General features: G+C 35.3%; 1 protein-coding gene across 5 annotated transcripts in view; it reads right to left on the bottom strand.

Annotated features, from left to right (window-relative positions):
• The window catches only part of OSBPL8 (oxysterol binding protein like 8), a 160,568-nt gene that overhangs the window by 94,500 nt on the left and 41,281 nt on the right, over positions 1 to 24,787 (bottom strand). Inside the window, exons 1-2 of one of the 5 annotated variants that reach the window (XM_039249914.1) lie at positions 16,937 to 17,006; positions 3,053 to 3,091 (exon numbers count right to left, since the gene is read on the bottom strand). The exons of 1 other annotated variant lie outside the window; for it this stretch is intronic. Coding sequence is in view for 1 of the 4 variants with exons in the window: in XM_039249913.1 (XP_039105844.1) it covers positions 16,937 to 16,978 (42 nt within the window). In the remaining 3 variants the exon portion in view is untranslated. Of the gene's footprint in view, positions 1 to 3,052; positions 3,092 to 16,936; positions 17,046 to 24,787 lie in introns of those variants that run through there. 3 more of the 5 variants (XM_039249913.1, XM_039249915.1, XM_039249916.1) reach the window with 3 other exon arrangements.

Genomic DNA, 24,787 nt, shown 5'->3' with positions numbered 1-24,787 from the left:
AAAATGTTAAGGAAGAAGGAGTTATAATTTAAGAGAGGGTGGCCTAAGAAGGCTTCACTACAGAACTGACTGAGTGAAATGAGGGAGTCTAGCATAAGGACAAGAGGAAGAGTATTCCAGGCAGAGAGAAGAACAAGTATAGAATGGAGGATTGGAATGGGGACAAATCTAGAGAGCTTGGAGAAGAGTAAAAGGGTTAGAGAGGCTAGAATATAAGCAGGAGAAAAGTAGTATATAAAGTCAAAGAAATAAATGGGTGCCAGATTGTGTAGGATCTAGTCAGGACTTTGGCTTTATTCTGAATCAGATGGGGAGCCACTGGATTTCTGAGAAATGGAGTGACATAATTTGAATATGTTTTAACAAGATTGTTCTGGCTGCGATGTTAAGAATAGACTAGAGGGACAAGGGCACACTCAATTAGGAGGTTACCATAATCATCCACAGGAGAGATGAAGGAGACTTGGACCAAGGTAGTAGCAGTGAGGGTAAGAAGTAGCAGTTGAGTTCTGAATATATTTTGAAAACAGAGTCAACAGGATTTCCAAACAGACCAAGTATGAAGTTAAAACAGAACAAAATAAAATAAAACAAACAACCAAACCCAGAGGAATCAAAATGATGTCAAGTGTTGGAGTCTGAGTACCTGGAAGGATGGAACTGTCACTGTCGGAGATTGAAAGGACAGTGAGGGGGACTAGTTTACAGAAAGAAATGTAAGTGCTAAGAACGGGACAGGTTAGGTTTGGTATGTGTGTTAGCTATCCAAGTTAAAATGTCAAATAGGCAGCTGGTCATACAGACCTGCACAGGGAAAGGTTCAGGTTGGTAAGAAACAAATTATGATACGTATGAGAGTTAGGGTATATGATCTGAATGGCTAATTACAGAAGACTGAAAAATGCCACAGAATAAAAGATGAGGCAGGCACCAGAAAACATAGAGTATAATGGAACAAGAGAACTAAGAATTAAGCTGAAACACTCCAAATAAAAGTGGAAAAACAATAAAAAATAAGCAAGACTTCAGAAACCTTCCCCAGAAGGTTGTGGATACAAAGGCATTAAACTGGGAAGCAAGTGAAATTATCCTCACAGAGTTGCCTGCACGTGATGCCAATAGGAAAAGTGATTTAAGTAACTGAAGATTACATATTAATTTTACCACGTAATTTACATCACTGGCTGCACACTACACTTATTTGTACTGCTTTCAGGACATGGGCCTAATTTGCACAGTCCCATGTTGTATAACACATGAATAAAGACAGTGTGAAATTGCTGACGTGGAAACATTCTATACAAGTATCTTGTTAGATAGTTTAAAAAATAAAAGCTAGCCAACTCTTCCTGGCTTCTGTTAAAGAATCAAAGTACTACTAGAATCCTGAAAGAACTCAGGAACTTTTCCTCACAGTGTTAAAAAAAAAAAAAAGACCATTAATATATGATGGAAATATTTTCTCTAATTGAGTAATACCATATTTATCATTATCCCTTCAACAACGTCCACACAGTCATTTCAACAATTTGTGTATCATGTAAACAGATTCTCCATTTTGGCAGAAACTATGGATTGAAAATAGTAAAATAATACTAACATACTTAGCATTTTTCTATTTATTATTAATTAGTACAATATCAACTACTTTTAACTAAAAGCATAAAATACAGCCATTACTTAAATCTTTACCGGTTTTAGTCTACAAATTTCAGGTAAAGAATATTATGCAAAAATTGGTATTTTATTTTAATGTACATCTAGATATTTAGCACACCACCAACAATTAGCATAAAACTTGCCATCTTTCAGAAGTGTAAAGAAGTAAGCAGAAATTCATAATCACACACGCATCCTGGGAAGCCCCTTAATCCCAAGCAATTCGGGACAGATGGCCACCCTATAACACAGAAACAATCCTGTAAGAGCTATAGCTTGATTCCATTGCCAGTAGCATACCATCTCCCTCTTAGCATACATATTGATTTGACTTAAGTCATCCTTTGAGCTTAAGCCAAATCACAGCTTGTCAAGCAAGCACTGATACAACTTGAAAAGAAAGTTTCAAGAAAATGGCACCTCTTCCCTCAATGAAGTTGATCAAACTGCACTCATAGAAGCAATCCTGCTGCAGTTGGCTCTCAGGAGCCACAATTTGGAAGGAGGATTATATAATACATCCCCAGAGTACTCTATTTAGTGTTATCTTTGGCCCTTAGAGTAAGTATCTTCAGTGAGAGATCTAAAGCACAGCTGAGATTTGTTTGTTCTTCCAACAGGAGTCCTCTCTTAACTGAACTCCTATTCCTACAATCATCAGCAAAACACACACTGTGTACATTTTATTTGTGAGTTTTACAGAAGATATTTTACAGAAATGCTTTTCTAAGAACTAGGGCTTATCACTGTTAGATAGAAAATATTAACTGGCCTGCCAGGCAATTATTTTAAAATAATCTCATACTTTTGACCCAGCAAATGCACTTCTAGGAATGTAAGTATACTAAGGTGACCATCTGAAATATTAAAAAAGATGTGTCCATAGATATTTATCACATCATTTGCAGTAATCTATTATGAAATATACAATAATACATTCACACAATGAGATACTATGTAGTCATTAAAGTTTTTTTCACTGACTGAACAATTCATTATACATTAACTTTTAAAAATAGGCTACAAAAAAGTCTGTAGGACTCCACTTTTATAAAATTACATGTGAGATATACAATATGAATAAACTTAGTAAAGAGACCACCAAAATATTAAAAGTGGTTGCCTCTAGAAAGTAGAATTTTATTATATTCTTTTATATTGTTTAAATATTTATATGCATTAGTTTTACGCTAAAAAAATTAAACCTATTTACATTTTGGAAAAAATGAAAAGTTTAAAGCTGATCTTTTCAATTTATATTAGCTACCTTGTATAATGACATAATCATCTATGATAAAATACAGTGAAAAATATATTTTAAGAATCCAACTTGAAATCCTGAAAAAATATAAAAATGTTAACATTTTAAACATAGCACCATATTATTACTCACTGTCTCTTAAACTTCAGCAACTTCTGAATATGGCAAGATCTAAAAAAAAACAAATTTTCTCAGGAGTGATTTAATGTCATATTATTTTAATCTGAATTTAGAGAGTGCCCACGGTTTACCAAATGAATTAAGTGGTGCATTAATCTTTTAAGAAGTAGAGGGGAAAAGTGCAACAATATGTTTATGCTGGAAACTAAATCCTTTTAAAAAAAATTCTGAGGCTTCAGGAAATTCCAGTCCATCTGCCAATCTGTGAACTCCTTTCTGGCATGTTCTGGGGCTTTTCACTGTTCTTGCCCTCCCTGCATGATATAATTCTATCAGCCTTTTCCCTATGCAAGCTTTCTCTTCCCATGGTTTCTAAAGTACTCTACTCCTCTGGCCTCCCTTCTATTTTCCTGCCTCTACTTTGTTTTCTCATTTGGTGAGTAAGTGGCCATCATCAGTGCTCAGTCCTCAACTATTTATTGTTTTGTCTCTACCCGCTCTTTGCCAGCAGAATGCATTCATTCTTTAGGCTTATTTATTACCTTTATGTAGACAACTTTCAAGTTTCCTCTTCAGACCTAGTCTATCTCCAAATCTTCACTCCAAAACATTGTTACCTGTATGTTCAAACATTATTGCAAACTGACTTCTGGTTCTAAAATTCTGTAAACAAGGACGCCTGGGTGGCTCACTTGGTTAAGCATTGAACTCTTGATTTCAACTTATGGTCATGATCTCATGGTTTGTGAGACTGAGCCCTGCATCAGGCTCTGCACTGACAGTGTGAAGCCTGCCTGGGATTCCCTGTCTCTGCCATTTCCCTACTTGTTCAAGCACACTCTCTCTCAAAATAAATACATAAACTTAAATTTAAAAATAATAAAATTCTGTAAGCAAATTTTAGAAATTATTAGCTTGTTTTAGACATCATCTTTAAGTCAAAAACAACACTCAGTAGCTTCCCTCAGAAATCAGATTTGATGCCAATTTGCCCAAGTTTTTCAACGATAGCCTTTCTTTCACTCAGACCTAAATTAAACCCTTGAATAATCTGAGACTCTCTTTCCCTCCATCTCATGAAGTCATTATGCTGTGATGATTTTTACCTAGACAATGTCTACCTCACATCTAGTCCTTTCTTTCAATTCCCATAAATACTACTACCTAAGCAAGACCCATATCACCTTTTCTCATGTCCCTGCATTCAGTCTTACCTCCCTCATTCATTTACTATGCTAGGTACAGGAATTCAAAAACACAATAAAAACATGGTCCCTACTACCAACAAGATCACTTGACTGAGAAGGTGAAAGACACTTCACTCACCTTTCCCCTCAACATTGATAGCCTAACCACCATAGTCTGCTTAACAGACCTGCAAACTCCATGCTTGGCTCTTATCATTGCCGATAAAACTACCTTTAGGACTTTGTTCAGAAGTAACTTCATCAGAAGACTTCCATAATATTCCCAGAAAACAGCAATACCCATACCCTATTCTGGCATTCTCTATCCATCTTACCCTGCTTTATTTTTCATCACAACAATCACCACATAACAGTATATACTTATGTATTTTTTTTTCTTCCTCCACTGGCATGTTAGCTCTACTTAAGTAGGAACTTAGTCTGTTTTGGTCACTGTTGTATACCTTAAGATTAGCACAGAGCCTGGCACATGGCAGACATTCAACAAATACTGAATGATAAATGCACAAATGAAAAAAAGTCTTAGTCATTATTATAACTAATTCCTAGCAAAGAATTTCTTATATGTAGTTTGCTGAGTTCCTTTGTTTATGATATGAGTTAGTGTAAATTCTTAGAGCAAAAAAATAAATAAATAAATACGGTCTTACATATCTTTGTATTTTCCAAACCATAACATTCTGCATGCTTAATATACACAAATAACTAATACGGACTTGAATTCTGAAATCTGAGCTTTAAGCATAGCTCTATTACCTGGGTAAATCTGAATAAATAACTTGAACTTAGCTTTCTTATTTGCTTATAAGATCTGTTCTAATCCTAAAATTCTGTTATATAAATAATTCAACGTAGAAAATTACCTCAATTCTTAAGAACACCTTTAGTTGTAATGTAGAGCATATTCATATTTTCTTTTCTTCTACTATGAGTCTCTGGCCATCATAAGCCCAAATTCCTTTGTTAGGAATTCCATCATCCTTTTCTTAAATAATTCTGTCCTTCAAAAATAACACTGTTACAGATTCTCCACTGGTTTTTGGTAATGGAGTGTAAGTTATATTTCTTCTGGTAGTGGTGGTCTCTTGCCATGATTAAAGCGACCTCCTTCATCAAGGACTTCATATACAAGGGAAGTTCAAAATCGACTGTGTCAGTTATAACTAATGTCATGTGTCTGGTGAGACTGCTGGTAAAGTCTGTGGTTATAAAACCAAAAATAAAGTGACCTGTCCATGAAAAGAATGAAACCCATGACCTTGGCCTTTGACCTCATTAACATTCTCTATATCTGACCTAACCATCCTTAATCACCTGAAAAGCACAACAGAAACCGTGTTAACACATCACAATCATGCCGGGTTAGATATGACAACTGGTTATAGGAAATAGCTCATATACACATAAATATTTCAGTGTATGATACTTAATCTTATGACCTATTTAAATAATTTTAATTTTCAGTCTGAAATAAGAGTTTGTTTTACTTGAAATTTCATTTTGGCCAACTCCTTAGACAGATACATAAGCCTACATTCTATACTGAATCATGACCAGGATCTGAATTAAGACATAAGGACCATATAACAAATATCTTCTTTCCTTCTGTAGTTCTATTTCTAACAAATCACTGATTAGTGTATCACACTGTTCAGTATCAAGCCACAGGAAAGACTGATAATAATATTATGGAAACGTCAATCTCCATGACTCATAATACCTACCATACATAATACTATAGTCAGCAACTGTTCTTTATGTCTTAGCAACAATATACTGACTAAATGCCAAAATATACACACTAGATAGAAAAATCAAAATTAGTTACAGGAGAACAAAGCTTTGAGTTAAATAAAATAGATCAGTGGGTGCCTGGGTAGCTCAGTGAAGTGTCTGACTTTTGGCTCAGGTTATGACCTCTCATGAGGCTGATCTTGTGTTGGGCTCTGGGCTGACAGCTCGGAGCCTGCTTTGGATTCTCTGTCTCCCTCTCTCCCCTCCCCTGCGTGCGTACTCTCTTTCAAAAATAAATATTTAAAAATAAATAAAATAGATCATGTATCAGATATTTTTCAAAGTACACATTATATTAATAATGTGCATACAAATTTTAAAAGGCTAGGTATGACACAGATCAATTTTTAACATAAAAACATTAGCCTTTACATTCGATGAGAAGAATAACAAAATTAAGAGTATCTGTATTTAAATCCTAACATGTCCCACTAATTAGCTATGTGATCTTAGAAAAATTACTAACCCCTTCAGTATTATGAAAAAGATTAAATAAGAAAGCATGTGAGACATCAAGCAAAGATCAGGATACATAGTAAGTATGCAAAAATACTTTTTTCCTCTCCACACTAATAAAGTAACCCAAATATGAAAAGTGAAAATCTAGAAGTCTAGGGAGAGAGGCAAAATCCAAAGGGGACATATTTTCTATTCAGCTACTACTACCCTACAGGTTTTAATTGCCTTTTACCCATATTATACAACTGCATGCTTACTTGTTCCCTTGGCTAACTACCTCTATTTCTATAGTTCTCAATTTTGCCCATGCATTGAAATCACCTAGGGGACTTTTAAAAAAAGTACTGATGTCTGCGGCGCCTGGGTGGCTGAGTCGGCTGAGCATCCAACTTCAGCTCAGGTCATGATTTCATGGTTCATGGGTTCAAGCCCTGCATCGGGCTCTGTGCTGACAGCTCAGAGACTAGAGCCTGCTTCAACTCTGAGTTTCCCTCTCTCTCTGCCCTCCCCCGCTCACGCTCTCTCTCTCTCTAATAAATAAAAAAGTAAAAATAAATTTTAAAAAGTACTGATGTCTGCATCTCACCCTCTGAGACTTTAATTTAATTAAATAGGGGTGCAACCTGAGTACTGGGATTTTTTAAAACACTTCAGATAACTCTATAATGTTCAGCTGGCTGTCCCGGCAATAGTCTGTAATTCTGCCAAGATCATTTTCCCAAGTCACAACTCTAAACAGGTTGTTTCTTGGCTCAGAAACAACAACAAATTCAGTGGTTTGACATTACTTTAAAAACAAAAATTCCAAGCTGTAAAAATAGTATTTAAGGATTTGTGTATGCTGAGTCTAACTTGGTTGAGATGTAGTATAGGAAATTAATTAAAGCTTGGCCTGTGGAGCCGAAATGTATCCCAGTTCTGCCACTTACTAGCTGTATGACCGTGAACAACCTACTTCTCTCTCGGTGTTCTCCTATATTAAATGAAGGTAGTAACACTACCCCATAGGGTTATGAGAAAATTATATAAGTATACCTTCAAAGCATTTGCAATAGCTTCTGGCACATGATAGAAATTTAACAAAAGTTAGCTGCTACTCATTTCCTTTAGTTTTATTTTCTACTAATTCCCCTGAAGCAACAAACAGTATTGCCTGTGACCTTAAACCAAGTGCAAGATTCTTCGTGCATAGATGTGCTCTGTAAAGGTAAGTTTTCTAAACTCAATGTTTGACCAAAAGCAAAATTAAATTTTAGGTGTGTACACGTACACACACACACAAATTCATTTCCCTTCTCCTATTCTTTATTACTCCATTGCTATTGTTTTTACCATATTAAACTTAAGGTGACTTCTGAAGTAGTCTTAAGATAATGAAAACCCACTAAGGTGATCTGAGGTCTGTATAAAAATCCTTCAATTGCTCTATTCTCCTAGACAGTTTAACGGGTAGAGATTTTTTTTGAAATTTTAATCAAATTTCATCTTCATGTGTCTCTAACATCTAAAATTCTAATTTTTCACATTCTAAGCTGAGGTTTAATGGGACTCTCATCTTATTTTTTTTAAAAAGCAAGAATAAATTAAACATTCTTAATGGACATAATTTTAAATTGAGAGTTAAGTGTAGATCAGTGGCTTTCATTATATTCTGCTTATAAAAACCTGGGAGAAACAGCAAGTAAAAATGTTCATGAAACATCTTCAACCCATTCTTTTAAAACCTGAATAACTAAATTATTTATGGATATTAAAGAAATTATAAATTTTTAAGCCAGTTTTTCTCAAGCCTAGTTTAGCAAAATAAACAGCTTTCTTTTTTTTTTTTTTTTTTAATATTTTTATTTATTTCTAGGAGAGAGAGAGAGAGAGAGACAGCGTGAGCAGGGGAGGGTCAGAGAGAGAGGGAGTCACAGACTGAAACAGGCTCCAGGCTCCGAGCTGGCAGTCAGCACAGAGCCCGACGCGGGGCTCGAACCCATCAACCGCGAGATCATGACCTAAGCGAAAGTCGGACGCTCAACCGACTAAGCCACCCAGGCGCCCCTAAACAGCTTTCTTTTGGTTGTTGTTTATTTATTTATTTATTTAAGGGGGGAGGGCAAGCCACGGAGGGGCAGAGAGAGAGGGAGAACTGTCAGCGCAGCTGATGTGAGGTTCAGTCTCATCACATGAGATCATGACCTGAGCCAAAATCAAGAGTCAGATGCTTAACCAACTGAGCCACCCAGGAGTCCCAAAACAAACAGCTTTCTATAGGGTAAATTACATAATCTATTTGCCTGTGAGTTAGTTGCCTTAATAGTTCTACTTATGCTTTTTAAACTATGGGCATGTCACAGATGCCAAAGACCTTAACAGGAAAGAACTGTTAAACAGTGCTATTGTTTCTTCGATTTTTTGGTCCCCATTCAGACACCACCTCAGCCATTCTACATACAGAGAACACAAAACCAAAAAGAAAATAACCAATTTATTTAGCAAATGGGAACTGAGTTATTTAATGGTGAAATAATTAATATTGTCCCTGAACCCATCCTTAAAGGTGGATAGATGGGAAGCAACCGTAGACTAGAAAGAGAGTACAGTACCACAGATGGAGGGAAGGCCAGGGGTCTGACAGTAGGATGGAGGGCTGGAAGCCATCTTTCTGTGCCCTTTTCTCTCAGTAGTACCAGGCAGACCATTATCCACCCTATCTTTACTACCAGGGCAGAACATGATATAATAGCAACCAGAGACATTAAACACAGTTTTAAACACTTTGTTTCTAAACTGTGCATGTCTAGCTGTAGCATGGACAAAACAACACATGCAGGCAGAGGCTGACCACTATCTCTCACTGCCCTTTTACCTAAATGAATTAATTGATACTAGGGAGGCAGCTTGTGTAAAGAACTATGCCCAGAGGAGATGGACAGAAGAGTTCCCTAAGAAAGAAAGAATATACTGGTGGGAGGAGCAAATGACAAATAATGAATCAACGATTTTAACAAGAGATCTCTAAGAACATTCCCAAGAGAATATTATTTACAAGAAAGTATAAGCTCATAAAAATAATCAATATCCTAAGGAGTCCAAAAGCTATGAAAGAGAACAAACTGAAGAATCTCAGCAGGAGAGAAAATCAGTGAAGCAAACCCATCAAAAAATTAAACATAATAAATATGCTCAAAAAGATGTGAGAGTATACTGTAAAAATGAAGTCTGACTGAACATTCACAGAGAAACCAGCTAGTAATGCTGAATATAAAAATTTTATGATGGGATAAAGTATATACCAGGTTTGAAGAACAAAACAATAAATAAGTGAGCTTGAAAAGTGATTAAGGAATTCAATAGAAGGCATAATGAAAAGAAAAGATGGAAAACATGGGAGATAAAAGGAAGCAAAAGTGCCACATTCCTAAAACAGGAGACCCCTACAGAGAACATGACGGATTTTAAAAAGTAACAAAACAGTAAATCTTAAATAATTTTGAAAATTACACAAAATGGATGAATTTCTGGAAATTAAAAAACTATACACATTCTTCCAACTCTCACCTGCAGACATATATACATAAAACCACAGGCCTTAACTGAAATAAGCTATTATTTGTAGATGATAAGAATCAGACAAAACATTAAAACTCCTAAAGACAAAATACCTGTACCTGTAAATGTCAAAATGAAAACAAAAACAAAACAAAAACAAAAACTCCTTGAAAAACATAGATCATGGGCACCTGAGTGGCTCAGTCAGCCCATAACTCTTGATATGGGCTCAGGTCATGATCTTGCAGTCATGAGATCAAGCACCGCATTAGGCTCTGCATTGAGCATCGAGCCTGCTTGGGGTTCTCTCTCTGTCCCTTTCTCCCTGCCCCTCCCCCACTCATGCACATACATTCTCTCTCTCTTCCTCTCTAAATAAATTAAAACTTAAAAAAAGAAAGATATAAATCATGTATTAATGCTAGATACAATTTTGAAATAGTCAAAGTTTAACTTGGTCACCATTCCCTCATTCCTGAAGGCCCTATCGTTTCTTCTTCCTACCCTGCTCCCAACCCCCATCACCTTCTGCATCCCTCTTTTCCTATCAGGTAGCTGTCAGTTATTCTTCTTTAAAGTGCTAGTTTCTAAAGGTTTAATTGAACAATTCTCAAACTTTTGGGTCTCCAGATCCCTTCACTCTCCTAGAAATTACTAAAGACTTCAAAAAGCTGTTGTTTATGTAGATTATACCTACTAATTTCCCTATTACAAATTAATACGAGAAATTCACTATCTCAGCCAAATAATGAAACTAACATCAGAAATGACAAGTCAGGTTGGCAATATATACCCTTGACAATGATCTAATGAAATGGCATTTTACCTTTGTGGTCTCTTCTCCCAAACCCATAAAGACCAGTTTAATTAGAGAAAAACAGACAAATCTCAACTGAAGGACACCGTACAAAATATCTGACCAGTACTCCTCAAAATTGTCAAGGTCATCACAAACAATGAAATCACAGCCAAGAGGAACCTGAGGAGACATGACTACTAAATGTAATGTGTTATTCCAGATGGGATCCTGGAACAGAAAGGACAATAGGTAAAAACCAAGGAAATATGAATCAAGTATGGACTTTAGTTAATAATGTATCAATCTAGATTCATTAATTATATCAAATGTACCATAAATGGGTTAACAGGGGAAATTGGGTGCAAAGTATATGAGGACTCTACAATTTTTCTGTATGCCTAAAACTATTCTAAAAAAGTTTATTTTTAAAAAAAAACACTGCTTAAGAAAAAAATTAAATTAAAAAAAACTTGAAAACACAAGAATACACAAGCACACACTCCATTTCAGTAGCCAGCAGATTATGACCTCATCACCTCACATAGTCTCTGGAAAAGTGCACCATATACTCATGACAGAATGAGAAAAAGGGCAAATAAAATCAAATACCATTGTATTACTCAAAAAAATTATTTTGATATCACAAACTTTTTGAAAGGGTCTTGAGTTTCATAGTCATGTAAACATACCTGGACAAGTTCTCCAAGCGTAATGGAAATACAAAAGATTGCTGGGTTAGAATTCTGCTAATGTACTACTGGGTAAATCACTGCCTATTTTTCTTTTCCAAAAATAACTCTCCAATTCCCATTAGAGTTTATTAGAGTCCTATTATATCTGCGAACTTTTTACATTATTCAAGCTTTTAATAAGAACAAGAACATTTAATAAATTTAAAAAAGATATAATAAGGCAGAATCTAACTATTCATACAATACAAAGTAACTATGTTGAGGGACACCTGGATGGCTCAGTTGGTTAAGCGTCTGACTTTGGCTCAGTTCATGATCTCGTGCTCCGTGAGACATGTGTGCACTCTGACAGCTCAGAGCCTGACCCTGCTTCGGATTCTGTGTCTCCTCCTCTCTCCCTCTGCCCCTCCCCCACCTACACTTTGTCTCTCAAGAACAAATGTTTTAAAAAAAAAAAAGAAGAAGAAGAAAAGAGAAAATAACAGTTATATTTTCCCCACTCAGGAAGTGCAAACATTATAAATATTTAAGTACTACTAACTTGTAACTCATAAGATAAAGAAGATAATAAAACATAAAGTATACTTATCAAATTGTTTTATCCTTTTAAAAGCGGTCTCCCTTCAGTAGAAGTTTCAATAAAGTTGTAAACTGGCAAAAACGATTCATAGTCTAGAGGCAAGATACCTAACGAAATATACGTTGGTTAGTTTGCTTGCTTGAAAAGTATGGAGTAGGAGCCCCTGGGTGGGTCAGTCATTAAGCCTCTGACTTTGGCTCAGGTCATGATCTCACGGTTTGAGAGTTCAAGCCCCACATAGAGCTCTGTGCTGACAACTCAGATCCTGGAGCCTGCTTCAGAGTCTGTGTCTGTCTGTCTGTCTTTCTGCTCTTCCCCCACTCTCTCTCTCAATCTCTCAAAAATAAACATTAAAAAATTAATTAATTAAAAAAAAGTATGGACTAGTCACAGTTATTCTCTCCAGTCCCCATTTTTGTAAGCCAGTTAGGATATTAATTTATATCTTGGTGAATTAACATATCTAGGCAATGATCATCAATGACTGCTATTAACACAAGAAGAGAGATTAACATCATAAGCCTCCTGATGGTAATACACAATACCCTGAATGTACTCTTGTCAAAAAAAAAAAAAAAAAGAATTGAACCTGAATCTGAGGAAGCCTCTAATCATCCTAATGACCAATTTGCAACAAACATAAGACACTGATGAACACACGAAATAATCCCCATAGGGGAAAATCCAGATTGTGGGAAATTCTATTAAGACAAGCTACCTTATTCATTTATGTCAATAAATTGAGAAAGAAAAGTTAAAAGGAGATGAAAGGGAAACTTAAAAGATTAAAAAACATCTCAGTGACTTATCAACCAAGTCCAACATAAAGATTGTAAGAAATAATATTTATGAGACAATCAGGGAAGTTTAAGCACTGATTAGTTTTTTGACTAAAGAATTACTAATTTTTAGGATTCTAATGTTTACGGTTAAAGTTTAAAGAAAGGTCTTTAGATTTTAGAGATACACACTGAAATATTTATAAAATCATTTATCATAATTTCCTCCAAAAAAAATATGGAGTGGTAAGGTGGGACTATAATAGACGACACAATACTGACCTGAACGGGTAACTGTTGAAGTGATAGTACGTGAGGATTCACTAGTCCATGTTTTTCTAAACATATTTGAAATTTTCCATAGTAAAAAAGAACACCATTCCTGAATGTGTGATTAAAATACAAAATCTTTTTTTAAAAATTTTCTTTTTAATGTTTTATTTATTTCTGAGAGAGAGAGACAGCGCGAGCAGGGGAGGGTCAGAGGGAGAGGGAGACACAGAATCTGAAACAGGCTCCAGGCTCCGAGCTAGCTGTCAGCACAGAGCCCGACGCGGGGCTCAAACCCACGAACTGCAAGATCATGACCTGAGCCGAAGCCGGACGCCTAACCAACTGAGCCACCCAGGCACCCCTAAAATACAAATTCTTATACTTAGCAAGCAGCTATTGGAAAAGAGAGCTGTATTTAATATCAAAGAGAATGAGTATGTACATGACAAACTAGTGACTAAAATTTCTAGTTATTTCATTAATTTATATAAGATCTCTGGCCAACTAATCTTTGACAAAGCAGGAAAGAATATCCAATGAGGGGAAAAACAGTCTCTTCAGCAAATGGCATTGAGAAAACTGGACAGAGACATGCAGGAGAAAGAACCTGGACCACTTTCTTACACTATACACAAAAATAAACTCAAAATGAATGGAAGACTTAAATGTATGACAGGAAACCACCAAAATCCTAGAGGAGAAAACAGGCAACAACCTCTTTCATCTTGGCTGCAGCAACTTCTAACTTGACATATAAGTGGAGGCAAGGCATAAAAAAAGCAAAAATGAATTATTGGGACCTCATCAAGATAAAACGCTTCTGCACAGCAAAGGAAACATTCAGCAAAACTAAAAGGCAACTGACGGAATGGGAGAAGACATTTGCAAATGATATCAGATAAAGGCTTAGTATCCAGAATCTATAAAGGACTGACCAAACACCCAAAAAACAAATAATCCAGTGAAGAAATGGTCAAAAAACATGAATAGACCCTTTTCCAAAGAAGACATCCAGATGGCTAACAGACACATGCAAAGGTGCTCAACATCTCTCATCATCAGAGAAATACAAATCACACCTGTCAGAATGCCTAAAATTAACAACTCAGGCAACAACAAATATTGACAAGGACATGGAGAAAGAGGAATACATTTGCCCTGCTAGTGGAAATGCAAGCTGGTGCAGCTACTCTGGAGACCAGTATGGAGGTTCCTCAAAAAATTAAAATTAGAGATACCCAAGACCCAGCAAATTGCACTACTAGGTATCTATCCAAAGGATAAAAAAAATGTTGATTTGAAGGGGCACATGTACCCCAATGTTGAGGGCAGCGCTATTGATAATAGCCAAAGTATGGAAAGAGATCAAATGTTCATCTGCTGATCAATGGATAAAGATGGTGTGTGTGTGTGTGTGTGTGTGTGTGTGTGTGTATTGCTTTTTAAACACACACACACACACACAGGAATATTACTCAGCAATCAAAAAGAATGAAATCTTGCCATTCGCAACAACGTGGAAGGTAGTAGAATGTTATTACGCTAGGCAAAATCAGTCAGAGAAAGACAGAGGATTTCACTCATATGTGGAATTTAAGAAAACAGATGAGAATAGGGGAGGGGAAGCAAAAATAAGAAAAACGGAGGCAAACCACAGAGTCTCTTAAATACACAGAGAACAAACTGAGGGCTGCTGGAGGGGTGTTGGGTGCAGGGGTGGGGTAGATGATGGCCATTAAGGGGGGCACTTGTTGGGATGAGTGCTGGGTGTTATATGCAAGTGATGAATCACTAAATTCTACTCCTGAAATCATTACTACACTATATGTTAACTGGGATTTAAATAAAATTTTACAAATTAAAAAAAAGTTTACTTTTAAAAACCAGTGGATGCAATCATTTTTAAGAACACTACAAATTCACACTGACGTGCTGCACATATTTTCAAAGAACTTTCTGGTTTCACTAGATCATATTGTCCCTACCAAATAGAATGAGTATTCTGGCCTATATATTTTCTATTGTAGTAGAATATTTGCCTCAACAATTTAGGAGAAAAACTGAGATTCTGAGAAAGTATAAAGCCAAAATTACTGAATAGCCTAGGCTTTTTTCAATGTTTTATTGCCTCTCCTGCCTTCTATTTCCCTGTTTGAAGAGAAGGCTTAATATAGCTAGTTACATCAACAACAGTAGTAGCTTTTATTTATTGGATATTTATAATGTCCCTGGCTTTGTAATAGGCACTTTATGGAAATCTTATCTCAAATAAAACTTAAAACAACTCTGGAAAGTAGGTATTACTATTACCTTTATATAATAGATGAAGAAACTGAAACCCTGGAGAATTTAATTAATTACCCAAGTCAAACAATCCAGGTTAGATTTTAACATGTAGCTAAATGTCTTCAAAGCCCATGTTCTTATCCACTTCTCCTAGATCTAAACAGTAACCAGCTTAGGCCATGTAGTTCAAAGGTGGTATTTTATAAATAGGTAACTCAAAAGTAGATCTCAAGATAAGTTTCAAAAACAGAATATTTCAGTAGTTTACAATAAAATTATTGGTGCATTCTCCCTAAAATAAGCTACAATATTTCACAGAAGAAACGTAGTGAAAATAAAATTGTTCGCGTTGCTTTTTAAATATCTTGCTCTAACCTCACAGTATCAACAGGATTTAGATTAAAAATGAGAAAAACTTTATTAATACAGCACCAGTGTTCAGCATAGAATTTAATGCTACCTGTTTACAAATTAGTTTAAAAGATAACAATAAATTTAAAGCGATTCTATTCGGAAAGACAAGTACAGAGTCAACATATTAGTGGCAAAGTACTCAGAGAAACCCCTTAAGCTGTGAGCTCTTAGAAAAGATAATTAACCTCCAGCTTAGAGCCCATTTCATCTATAAAAGGAAGGATAAACAAATACCTACCTTTAATGGCTGTTATGAGGGCAGTCTGACAAAGTATACACTTAGAGGGTAGCAACTGTTGTTACTACTGGCATTTTTAATATTACTAAGAGATTAAAAATATTTCAGCTAAAAGAAGTTAAGAAAGCCCATTAGTTTTAAATAAAATAGTTATGGCAAAGTAAACATGTTCTAAGAGAAGGCTTTAATCTTAACTTTTTGCTGAAATCACAGCGAAAGTAAAATAAGCCACCTTCAGTTTTCCTTTTATAATCGCTGTGACAATAACCTTCATACAACAAATTACTTTCATGTCCATTTTATTTTCTATTAACAAGTTATTTTAAAGTTTAACTTTTTTTGACCCTTTAAGAAACTAAAGTTTGTACCAGAAATCCAAAAAAGGCTAGGAACAAAATAACACAAGTAAACAAAAGTGCATTTTGCTATCAATCATTAGACTGTTCTTACATTTGAGCCTGAACAAAGGACAGTCACTAAGTTAAAATTTATAAACATCTCAATATAATAGTGACTTTCAATTCCACAGCAATATGAAGCACAGAAAATTCGGCCTCTGCATTATACCAAAGAATCTACCATCCCAAGGGTTGGAGCCAAGTTAATATAAGTAAGCAAAGGAAAAATATAGGACGGAAGTATGAGAAAACTGACTGGGTTATGCTTCAACAAGTTTTAAACTATGTCATTTTCATATCAGCATAGGAGTTAAAGTATTACTTTAAAATTATTTTTAAAGTCTGTTTTAAATGCATTTTAAAAATAAAATGATGGCTTATCTCAAACACTTTATATCGAGATGATAGTACCTTATTATGCTGTATTTGAACCACTCACCGAAGTTTGATCAGGTTCTCCATCAGCCAAACCTGCATCCATAGTGAAAGAAGATAAGTTTACGCTTCTCTTTCCATTAATCTTTAGCCATCCTGTAAATATCGAAATCCTAGAAGAAAAAAATTGTATTAGGACTAGTATAAAACTATGATAAATGAAGAAAAAAGCATTAAGTATATTAGGAGTATTTTAGGTTGAGGTAATTGGTAAATCCAGTAATGGGAAAAACAGATTTTGACACAGGCCTTGAAGAATGGTAAAGAAAAATGGGAGAAGGAAAGGAAATATTCCAAGTGAAGAGGAACAGCATGAGCAAGATTATAGGCATGAGATTGTTCAAAGTTTAAAAAGATGTTTAAATCTACTTTACAATCAAGGAAATAAAATACTTTTTTTTATGATAACATTGGCAAAATCTTTTTAAAAATTGTGCTAACCTCCAACACTGACAAGAATGTAGGAGAACAGATAATCTCATATACTTGTGTGAGAAGATGAATCATACCAATTTTTAGAAAGATAATTTAAAATATATACACTGTAATACAGTAATTTAGAGGCTAATAATTATGCCACATATATTTGTTTATACAAATGCGCAAAGACATATAAACACATCCAGCAAAGTAGTAGATATGATGAGAAGAACCGGAACAACCGTAGTGTCAATCATTAGGAGTCTGCTTAACTTCTACTATATATACACATCGGAACATCATGCCAGCAACTTCTAAATGAAGTAGCTGCTTATATACTCTTTATGTACTTGCTTTATATAGACTAGAGAGAAGGCATCATTAGGTGGAAAAGGCAAATTACAGAATATTATTGATAAAATACTCTTTTCCCAATTTTACAATGAATATGACTTATTTCATAGTTATTTTTATTTTGAAAGTCTTTTTTTAAAAATTTTTAATGCTTTATTTCTGAGAGAGAGAGAGAGGGAAAGAGAGCAAGAGCAGGGGAGGGTCAGAGAGAGAGGGAGATACAGAATCTGAAGACAGGCAACAGGCTCTGAGCTAGCTGTCAGCACAAAGCCTGACGTGGGGCTCGAACCCACGAACTGCGAGATCATGACCTGAGCAGAAGTCGGACGCTTAACTGACTGAGCCACCCAGGTGCCCCTATTTTGAAAGTCTTAAAAGCATGTCTTTATCACAAGTCTTTTTCTTCTGAACTTTTTAAACAAAACCTCCAAACTGAAGTCTTTTTTTACTGTGTATTTATTGTGAGAGAGCGAGCCAGCACAAATGGGGGAAGGGCAGACAGAGAGGGAGAGAGAGAATCCCAAGCAGGCTCTAGGCTGTCAGTGTAAAGCCTGATACGGGGCTCAATCTCATCAACTGTGAGATCATGACCTGAGCCAAAATCAAGAGTCAAGACACTCAACCAAGTAGGCTACACATGTGCCCCCAAGCTGAACTCTTAAAATATAAAACTAAATATATTCAAGAGTCTCTAATAACCTAATAATGTTTCCTTAAAAGAACTAACAAAACCCAAATCAACAAGTCAGTAGAATTCTAATCATTTCTTGAAGTTCTGAAAACATTTTGTTCCTGCAAGTATAAAAAAGCTTCACTGAAGTATAAATGCTGGTGAAAATACTTAATTGGGCTTTGGAGGGCTGTCATTTGGTTTCTCTGATATAAATAATAAAATTAGACCAAACTAAGTGAACTTTCAGTTTATAAACCTTAAGTATACTTCCCTACTATATGTATTACACAATGCATTGTAATTATTTATTCTCATGATCTAATTCTCTTCAGGGACAAAGACTGCATTTTATGATCTGTCTACCCAGTGCTAGTTCATGGCAGACATTTTATGAGCATTTGTTGCACTAAACTGTCACTTTAATTACCTATATGAATAAAAAATAATCCAAAACAGATGATACAAAAATTATTTATGCCTATGAGATGCACACTATAATTCAATTTGAATACTGACAGACATATTCTAGAAACTGGCAATACTAAAAGCAAAATAATAAGACACCCACTGGAAGCTTCAACTTTAGAAATATTTTATTGGGGAGAATGGTTGGGTAAGTGTCCAGCTTCATCTCAGGTAATGATTTTGCAGTTCGTGGGCTCGAGCCTGCATTGGGCTCTGTGCTGACAGAGTTTATTAATATGGTGTATCACAGTGACTGATTTGTAGACGTTAAGCCATTCTTGCAGCCCTAGAATAAACCCACTTGATGATGGTGTATGATCCTTTTGATGTATTATTTAATTCAGTTTGCTAATTTTTTTTGCTCCCTGTACTGGAGCAATGCTGGTCATGTAAAATGAAAATTTGGAAGAGTCCTCTCCTATACTTTGGAAGAGTTTGAGAAGGACTGATATTAATTCCTCTTTGAATGTTTGGTAGAATATACAAGTGAAGCCATCTGACCTTGGACTTTTGTTGGCAGCAAGTTTTTAAACTGCTAATTCAATCTCCTTACTAGCAATTGATCTGTTCAGATTGTCTATTTCATCATGATTTAGTTTTGGTAACTTATATATTTCTAGGAATTTATCCATTTCTTCTAGACTGTCCAATTAGGTGGCATATTTGTTCATAGTACTCTCTTCCATTCCTTTGTATTTCTGTGATGTCAGTTGTAATTTCTCCTCTTTAACTTCTAATTTTATTTATTAGAATCCTTTTTCTTAAGGAGTTTAGCTAAAGGTTTGCCAATTTTATCTTTTCAAAGATGCAGCTCTTAATTTCAACAATCTTTTCTACTGTCTTTTTAGTCTCCATTTCATTATTTCGCTGTAATTTTTGTTAGTTCCTTCCTGCTACTAGCTTTGGGCTTTGTTCTTTTTTATTTCCTTGAAGTGTAAAGTTAGGTTGTTTATATGAGATTTTTCTTGTTTCTTCAGCTAGGTATTTATCCCCATGAACTTCTCTCTTAGAATGACTTTTGCTGGGGTGCCTGGGTGGGTTAGTTGGTTAAGTGTCTGACTTTCGTTTAGGTCATGATCTCACGGTTCGTGGGTTCGAGCCCCGCGTCGGGCTCTGTGCTGACTGCCAGCTCAGAGCCTGGAGCCTGTTTCAGTCTGTGACTCCCTCTCTCTCTGACCCTCCCCTGCTCACGCTATCTCTCTCTCTCTCTCTTAGAAATAATTAAAAAAAAAAAAAGGTTTAAAAAAAAATGACTTTTGCTGCATCCCACAAAATTTTGGCATATTTCTATTTTTGTTTCTCATGAGGGATTTTTTTAAATTATATTTAATTTTTTTAATGGTTATTTTTAAGAGAAAGAGAGACAGAGAGCAAGTGGAGGAGGAGCAGAGAGAGAAGGAGACACAGAATCTGAAGCAGGCTCCAGGCTCTGAGCTAGCTGTCAGCACAGAGCATGACATGGGGCTCAAACTCATGATCCATGAGATCATGACCTGAGCCAAAGTCAGATGCTCCACCAACTGAGCCACCCATGTGCCCCATGGGGTATTTTTTTTATTTCTCTACTCAAATGGCAGTCAGCAGCATGTTGTTTAAGCTCCACATATTTGTAAATTTTCCAGTTTTCTTCATGTAAATTGTTTCTAGTTTCTAACCATTGTGGTAAAAGTAATGCTTGATATGATTTCAACACTCTTAAATTGATTAAGACTTATAGGCTAACATATGGTCAATTTTGGAGAATGTTCCATGTGTACTTGAGAAGAATGTGGATTCTGTTGCTTTTGGATGGAATGTTCTATATACGTCTACTAATTCCATCCGGTTTGACATATTATTTAAGGGAAATGTTTTCCTATTGATTTTCTGCCTGGATCATCTAATCATTGATATTGGAGTATTAAAGTCCCTTATTATTGTACTGCTGTCTACTTCCCTTTAGGTCTTATTAATATCTGTCTTTTATATATTTAAATGTTCTCGTGTTGGGGTATAAATATTTATAAATGTTACATCCTCATGTTGGATTGATCCCTTTACCATTATATGATACCCATCTTTGTCTTATTACAGTTTTTGTTTTAAAGTCTATTTTGTCTGATATAAGTATAGCTACTCCAGTTTTTTAGTTTCCATTTGCATGGAATATCTTTTTCCATCCCTTCCCTTTCAGACTTTGTGGGTCCTAACATCTAAAGTTAGTCTCTTATGGTAGCATACAAATGAGTCTTGTATTTTGTTTATTTTTAGTCTATTCAGCCACTCTCCAATCTTTGATTGGAGAATTTAGTCCAATTACACTTAAAATAATCATTTTTAGGGGGAAAATAGTGGGGGAGAGGGAGGGAGGTAAACCATGAGAGACTCTTGAATGCCGAGATCAAACTAAGGGTTGATGGGGGTTGAGGGGGGTGGGGAAGAGGGGTGATGGGCATGGAGGAGGGCACTTGTGGGGATGAGCACTGTTATATGGAAACCAACTTGACAATAAACTATTTTAAAAAAATAAAAAATAAGATAAAATAATCTTTTTTTAACTTTTAAAAAATAATTATTGATAAGTATTGTGTTTGCTGCCATTTTATTAATGGTTTTCTGACTATTTTCATAATTCCTCTCTGTTCCTCTCTTCTTCCCTTATTCTCTTCCTTTGTGGTTTGATAACTTTGTTTTAATGGTATACTTATATTCCTTTCTCTTCATCTTTTGTGCATTTACTATAGGTTTTTGCTTTGTGGTTATCATGAGGCTTACATATAACAACTTCTAACTACAACAGTCTGTTTTAGGTTGATAACAACTTAAATTTGATCCAATTGTAAAGCTTAACATTTTTATATGCTCCCACCATCCCTACCCCCCAAATTTAAAATGTAAAACCATGAGATTAGATGAGATCTCCTGGGGAATCTGTGCAGACTGAAAAAAGGACCAAGGTCTGATCTTTGGAGTACTTCAATATTAAAGGATCAATATTTATAGAATGAATCCCAATTTTTGCTTTTCAATTTGCAGAAATACTCCATATAGTTTATGTAAAGACTGAATTAACTAATATAAAAGGCAAAGAAGATACACACACACACACACACACACACACACAGTAAAAGTCAAATCATAACATGACTTTTAAAAAAGGAAGTAGGGGGTGCTTGGGTAGCTACGTTGGTTAAGCCTCTGACACTGGCACAGGTCATGATCTGGCCATTCAGAGTTTGAGCCCTGTGTTGGGCTCTTTGCTGACAGCTCAGAGCCTAGAGCCTGTTTCAGATTCTGTATCTCCCTCTCTCTCTCTCTCTCTGCCCCTCTACCATTCTCTCTTTCTCTTTCTCTCTCTCAAATAAAAATAAACAGTAAAAAAATTTTTAAGAAGGAAGTAGGAAGCAGGAAAAGAAAGATAAAATTAAAGATAAGTACACTAAATTCTTTACCATTGATAACAAGAAGACACTTCTTGGTAAGAAGGTAAGAGACACTGCTAATATGTCAAGAAACAAGTTTTTAGGGGCATCTGAGTGGCTCAATCTGTTAAGCATCTGAATTCAGCTCAGGTCATGATCTCACTGTTCATGAGTTCAAGCCCCATGTCAGGTTCTGTGGTGACGGCTCAGAACCTGGAGCCTGCTTCAGATTCTGGTCTCCCTCTCTCTCTGCCCCTCCCCTGCTCATGCTCTGTCTCTCTCCCAAAAATACTTAATAAATATTTTTTTAAGTTTAAAAAAAGGAAACAAGTTTTTAGTACTTTTTTTGAAGCCAAAGACTACAACAAAAAATATATAACAAAAATCCTAGAGGAATGGATGACTGATTAGAGGCTTAAAGTTTTAATAAGCACAATAATTTCCCCATCTTTCAGAGGTGAAAGTCAAAAGATGTTTAAATGATAATAAATCTAAGAATTATACTTTATTTTTTAAGTTAAATGATAATTAAACACAAACTTAATGGAGGAAGCCCTAAGGAATAAGTTGAGAAGAAAGGCAATCAATCTCTTTTGCCACTTAAAATTTTTTTCAATAGTGTATGTTACTACTATAATAAGAAAGAAAGTCTAATTTTTTTTTGTAAAGGAGTACAATATATCAAAATCCTGAAGGCTCCTTTCTCCAAACTGCCAGGCTACAGCTAGGCCTGCATCCAAATTTAAACATAATTACTAGTTAAATTCAAAGTTTAAAGAAGAATTTGTTCCCACTTTTGTTCCTTTTATGATCAGTACTTTAGACATTGTTTGGGAGACTGGTGCCTCATTGTCTACACTTAAACAAAAAAGTTCCTAGAACTTTTTTTTATAATAGAAAAGATAATTTTGATAATAATTCATCTCTATTTTGGGCTTAAATTGTTATTTCCGTTACAGAGAAAAAGAATGAGAAATTACTAAGCAAGGCTTACATCTTTAACACACATCATTTAATCGTAACAACCGTCTAATGCTATAATGAATGATGATGGCTGCTTCTAAAGGCATTGACAGGTTGTGTATGATTAGTACAATCTCATAGGATGCCCCAAGGTGTTTTGTTTTGTTTTGTTAAAAGTGTAACAAAAACAAAAATTCTCAACATCAAGAATGTTTATCAATGAACACACCATACTTCTAAAGAATAACACACAGGAAAGTAGGATTGGATTCAAGAATTTTAATTTCACTCACCACTAATTTGACAAAAATAGGTTACAAATAAAAACAATTTGGTTTTGGGGGTACCTGGGTGGCTCAGTTGGTTAAGCGCCTGACTCTGGATTTCGGATCAGGTCAAGATCTCAGGGTTCCTGAGATGGGGCTCAGTGTTGGGCTCTGTTCTGATACCGTGGAGCCTGTCTGGGATGCCTGGTCTCCCTCTCTCTCTGCCCCTTCCCTGTTTACACTCTCTCAAAAAACAAAACAAAACAAAACAAAACAGAAAAGCATTTTAGTTTAGCTAGTCTGAACTAATCTACAGTATTTACATTAAGTCAAATCCTTAAGGTAAGTCTAATATGAGAAATTCATTACATAAACATGATAGTTCCCAAAAAGCACGCCAGCACCAACATCCTATTCATAAGCACTTTGACAAGGATGCCTGGCTGGCTCAACTCAAAGAGCATGTGACTCTTGATCTGCAGGTTGTGAGTCAGAGTCCCACATGGGGCGTAGAGATTACTTAAATAAGTAAAGCTTAAAAAATAAAGTACTTTGACAAAAAATAAAAATCATGTAAGTGAATTGATTAAAGCAGTCCATATATCCAAATGGTTTTCATCTAAATTATTGCAAAATAGCATAATACATATGTTTCTTTGAGTGTAATAATATTTTGGCACCTATTAATTATGTTAAAATTCCTTCTACTCTAAAAATAATAAGAACAACAATAATGATGATGATGAAATACACAATATATAGAGTTCAGCCAAAACAATATCATTAGTGATTTGCCCAGAGGAAAACCTACAGTGTTGGACTAAATTCAATGAAAAACAGAAAATCACCACTACTAAATTTCCAGCAAGGTACAAAACAAATTCCATTTTCCATTTTCTCTAGACCAACATTAATATACATAATTCATAAAATTTATGGCTTATAAGCCTTTATACCTATGTTATTTTACCATCAATTACATGCCCTTTGTAGGGCTCAAAATACATTCATCAAATATTTATTTACTTCTTGTCATGTAGGAGATACTATTGTGGATTCTAGACATATACAGAACAACAATCATCATTCCTGTCCTAGCTGAAAGAAGACAAAATAAACTGACTAGTTCACTACAATGTAATGAGCTTTATAACAAAGCTACATGCATGATGTCACCTATAGCAGCACATAAGGATATTAAACTCAGACTTTTGGAGGCAGTAGATTAAGAATACAAAAAGCAATAACAAAACAAAACAAAAAATTTTGTAAAGCCTTTTTATATTAAATAAAACAAATTAACTACCAAAAAC

The sequence above is a fragment of the Hyaena hyaena genome, unplaced genomic scaffold (genome assembly GCF_003009895.1).
Source record: "Hyaena hyaena isolate Hyena2069 unplaced genomic scaffold, ASM300989v1 scaffold_352, whole genome shotgun sequence".
Classification (NCBI taxonomy): domain Eukaryota; kingdom Metazoa; phylum Chordata; class Mammalia; order Carnivora; family Hyaenidae; genus Hyaena; species Hyaena hyaena.
The sequence above is the reverse complement of the archived record's forward strand: the minus strand, read 5'-3'. Positions and strand labels throughout refer to the sequence as shown.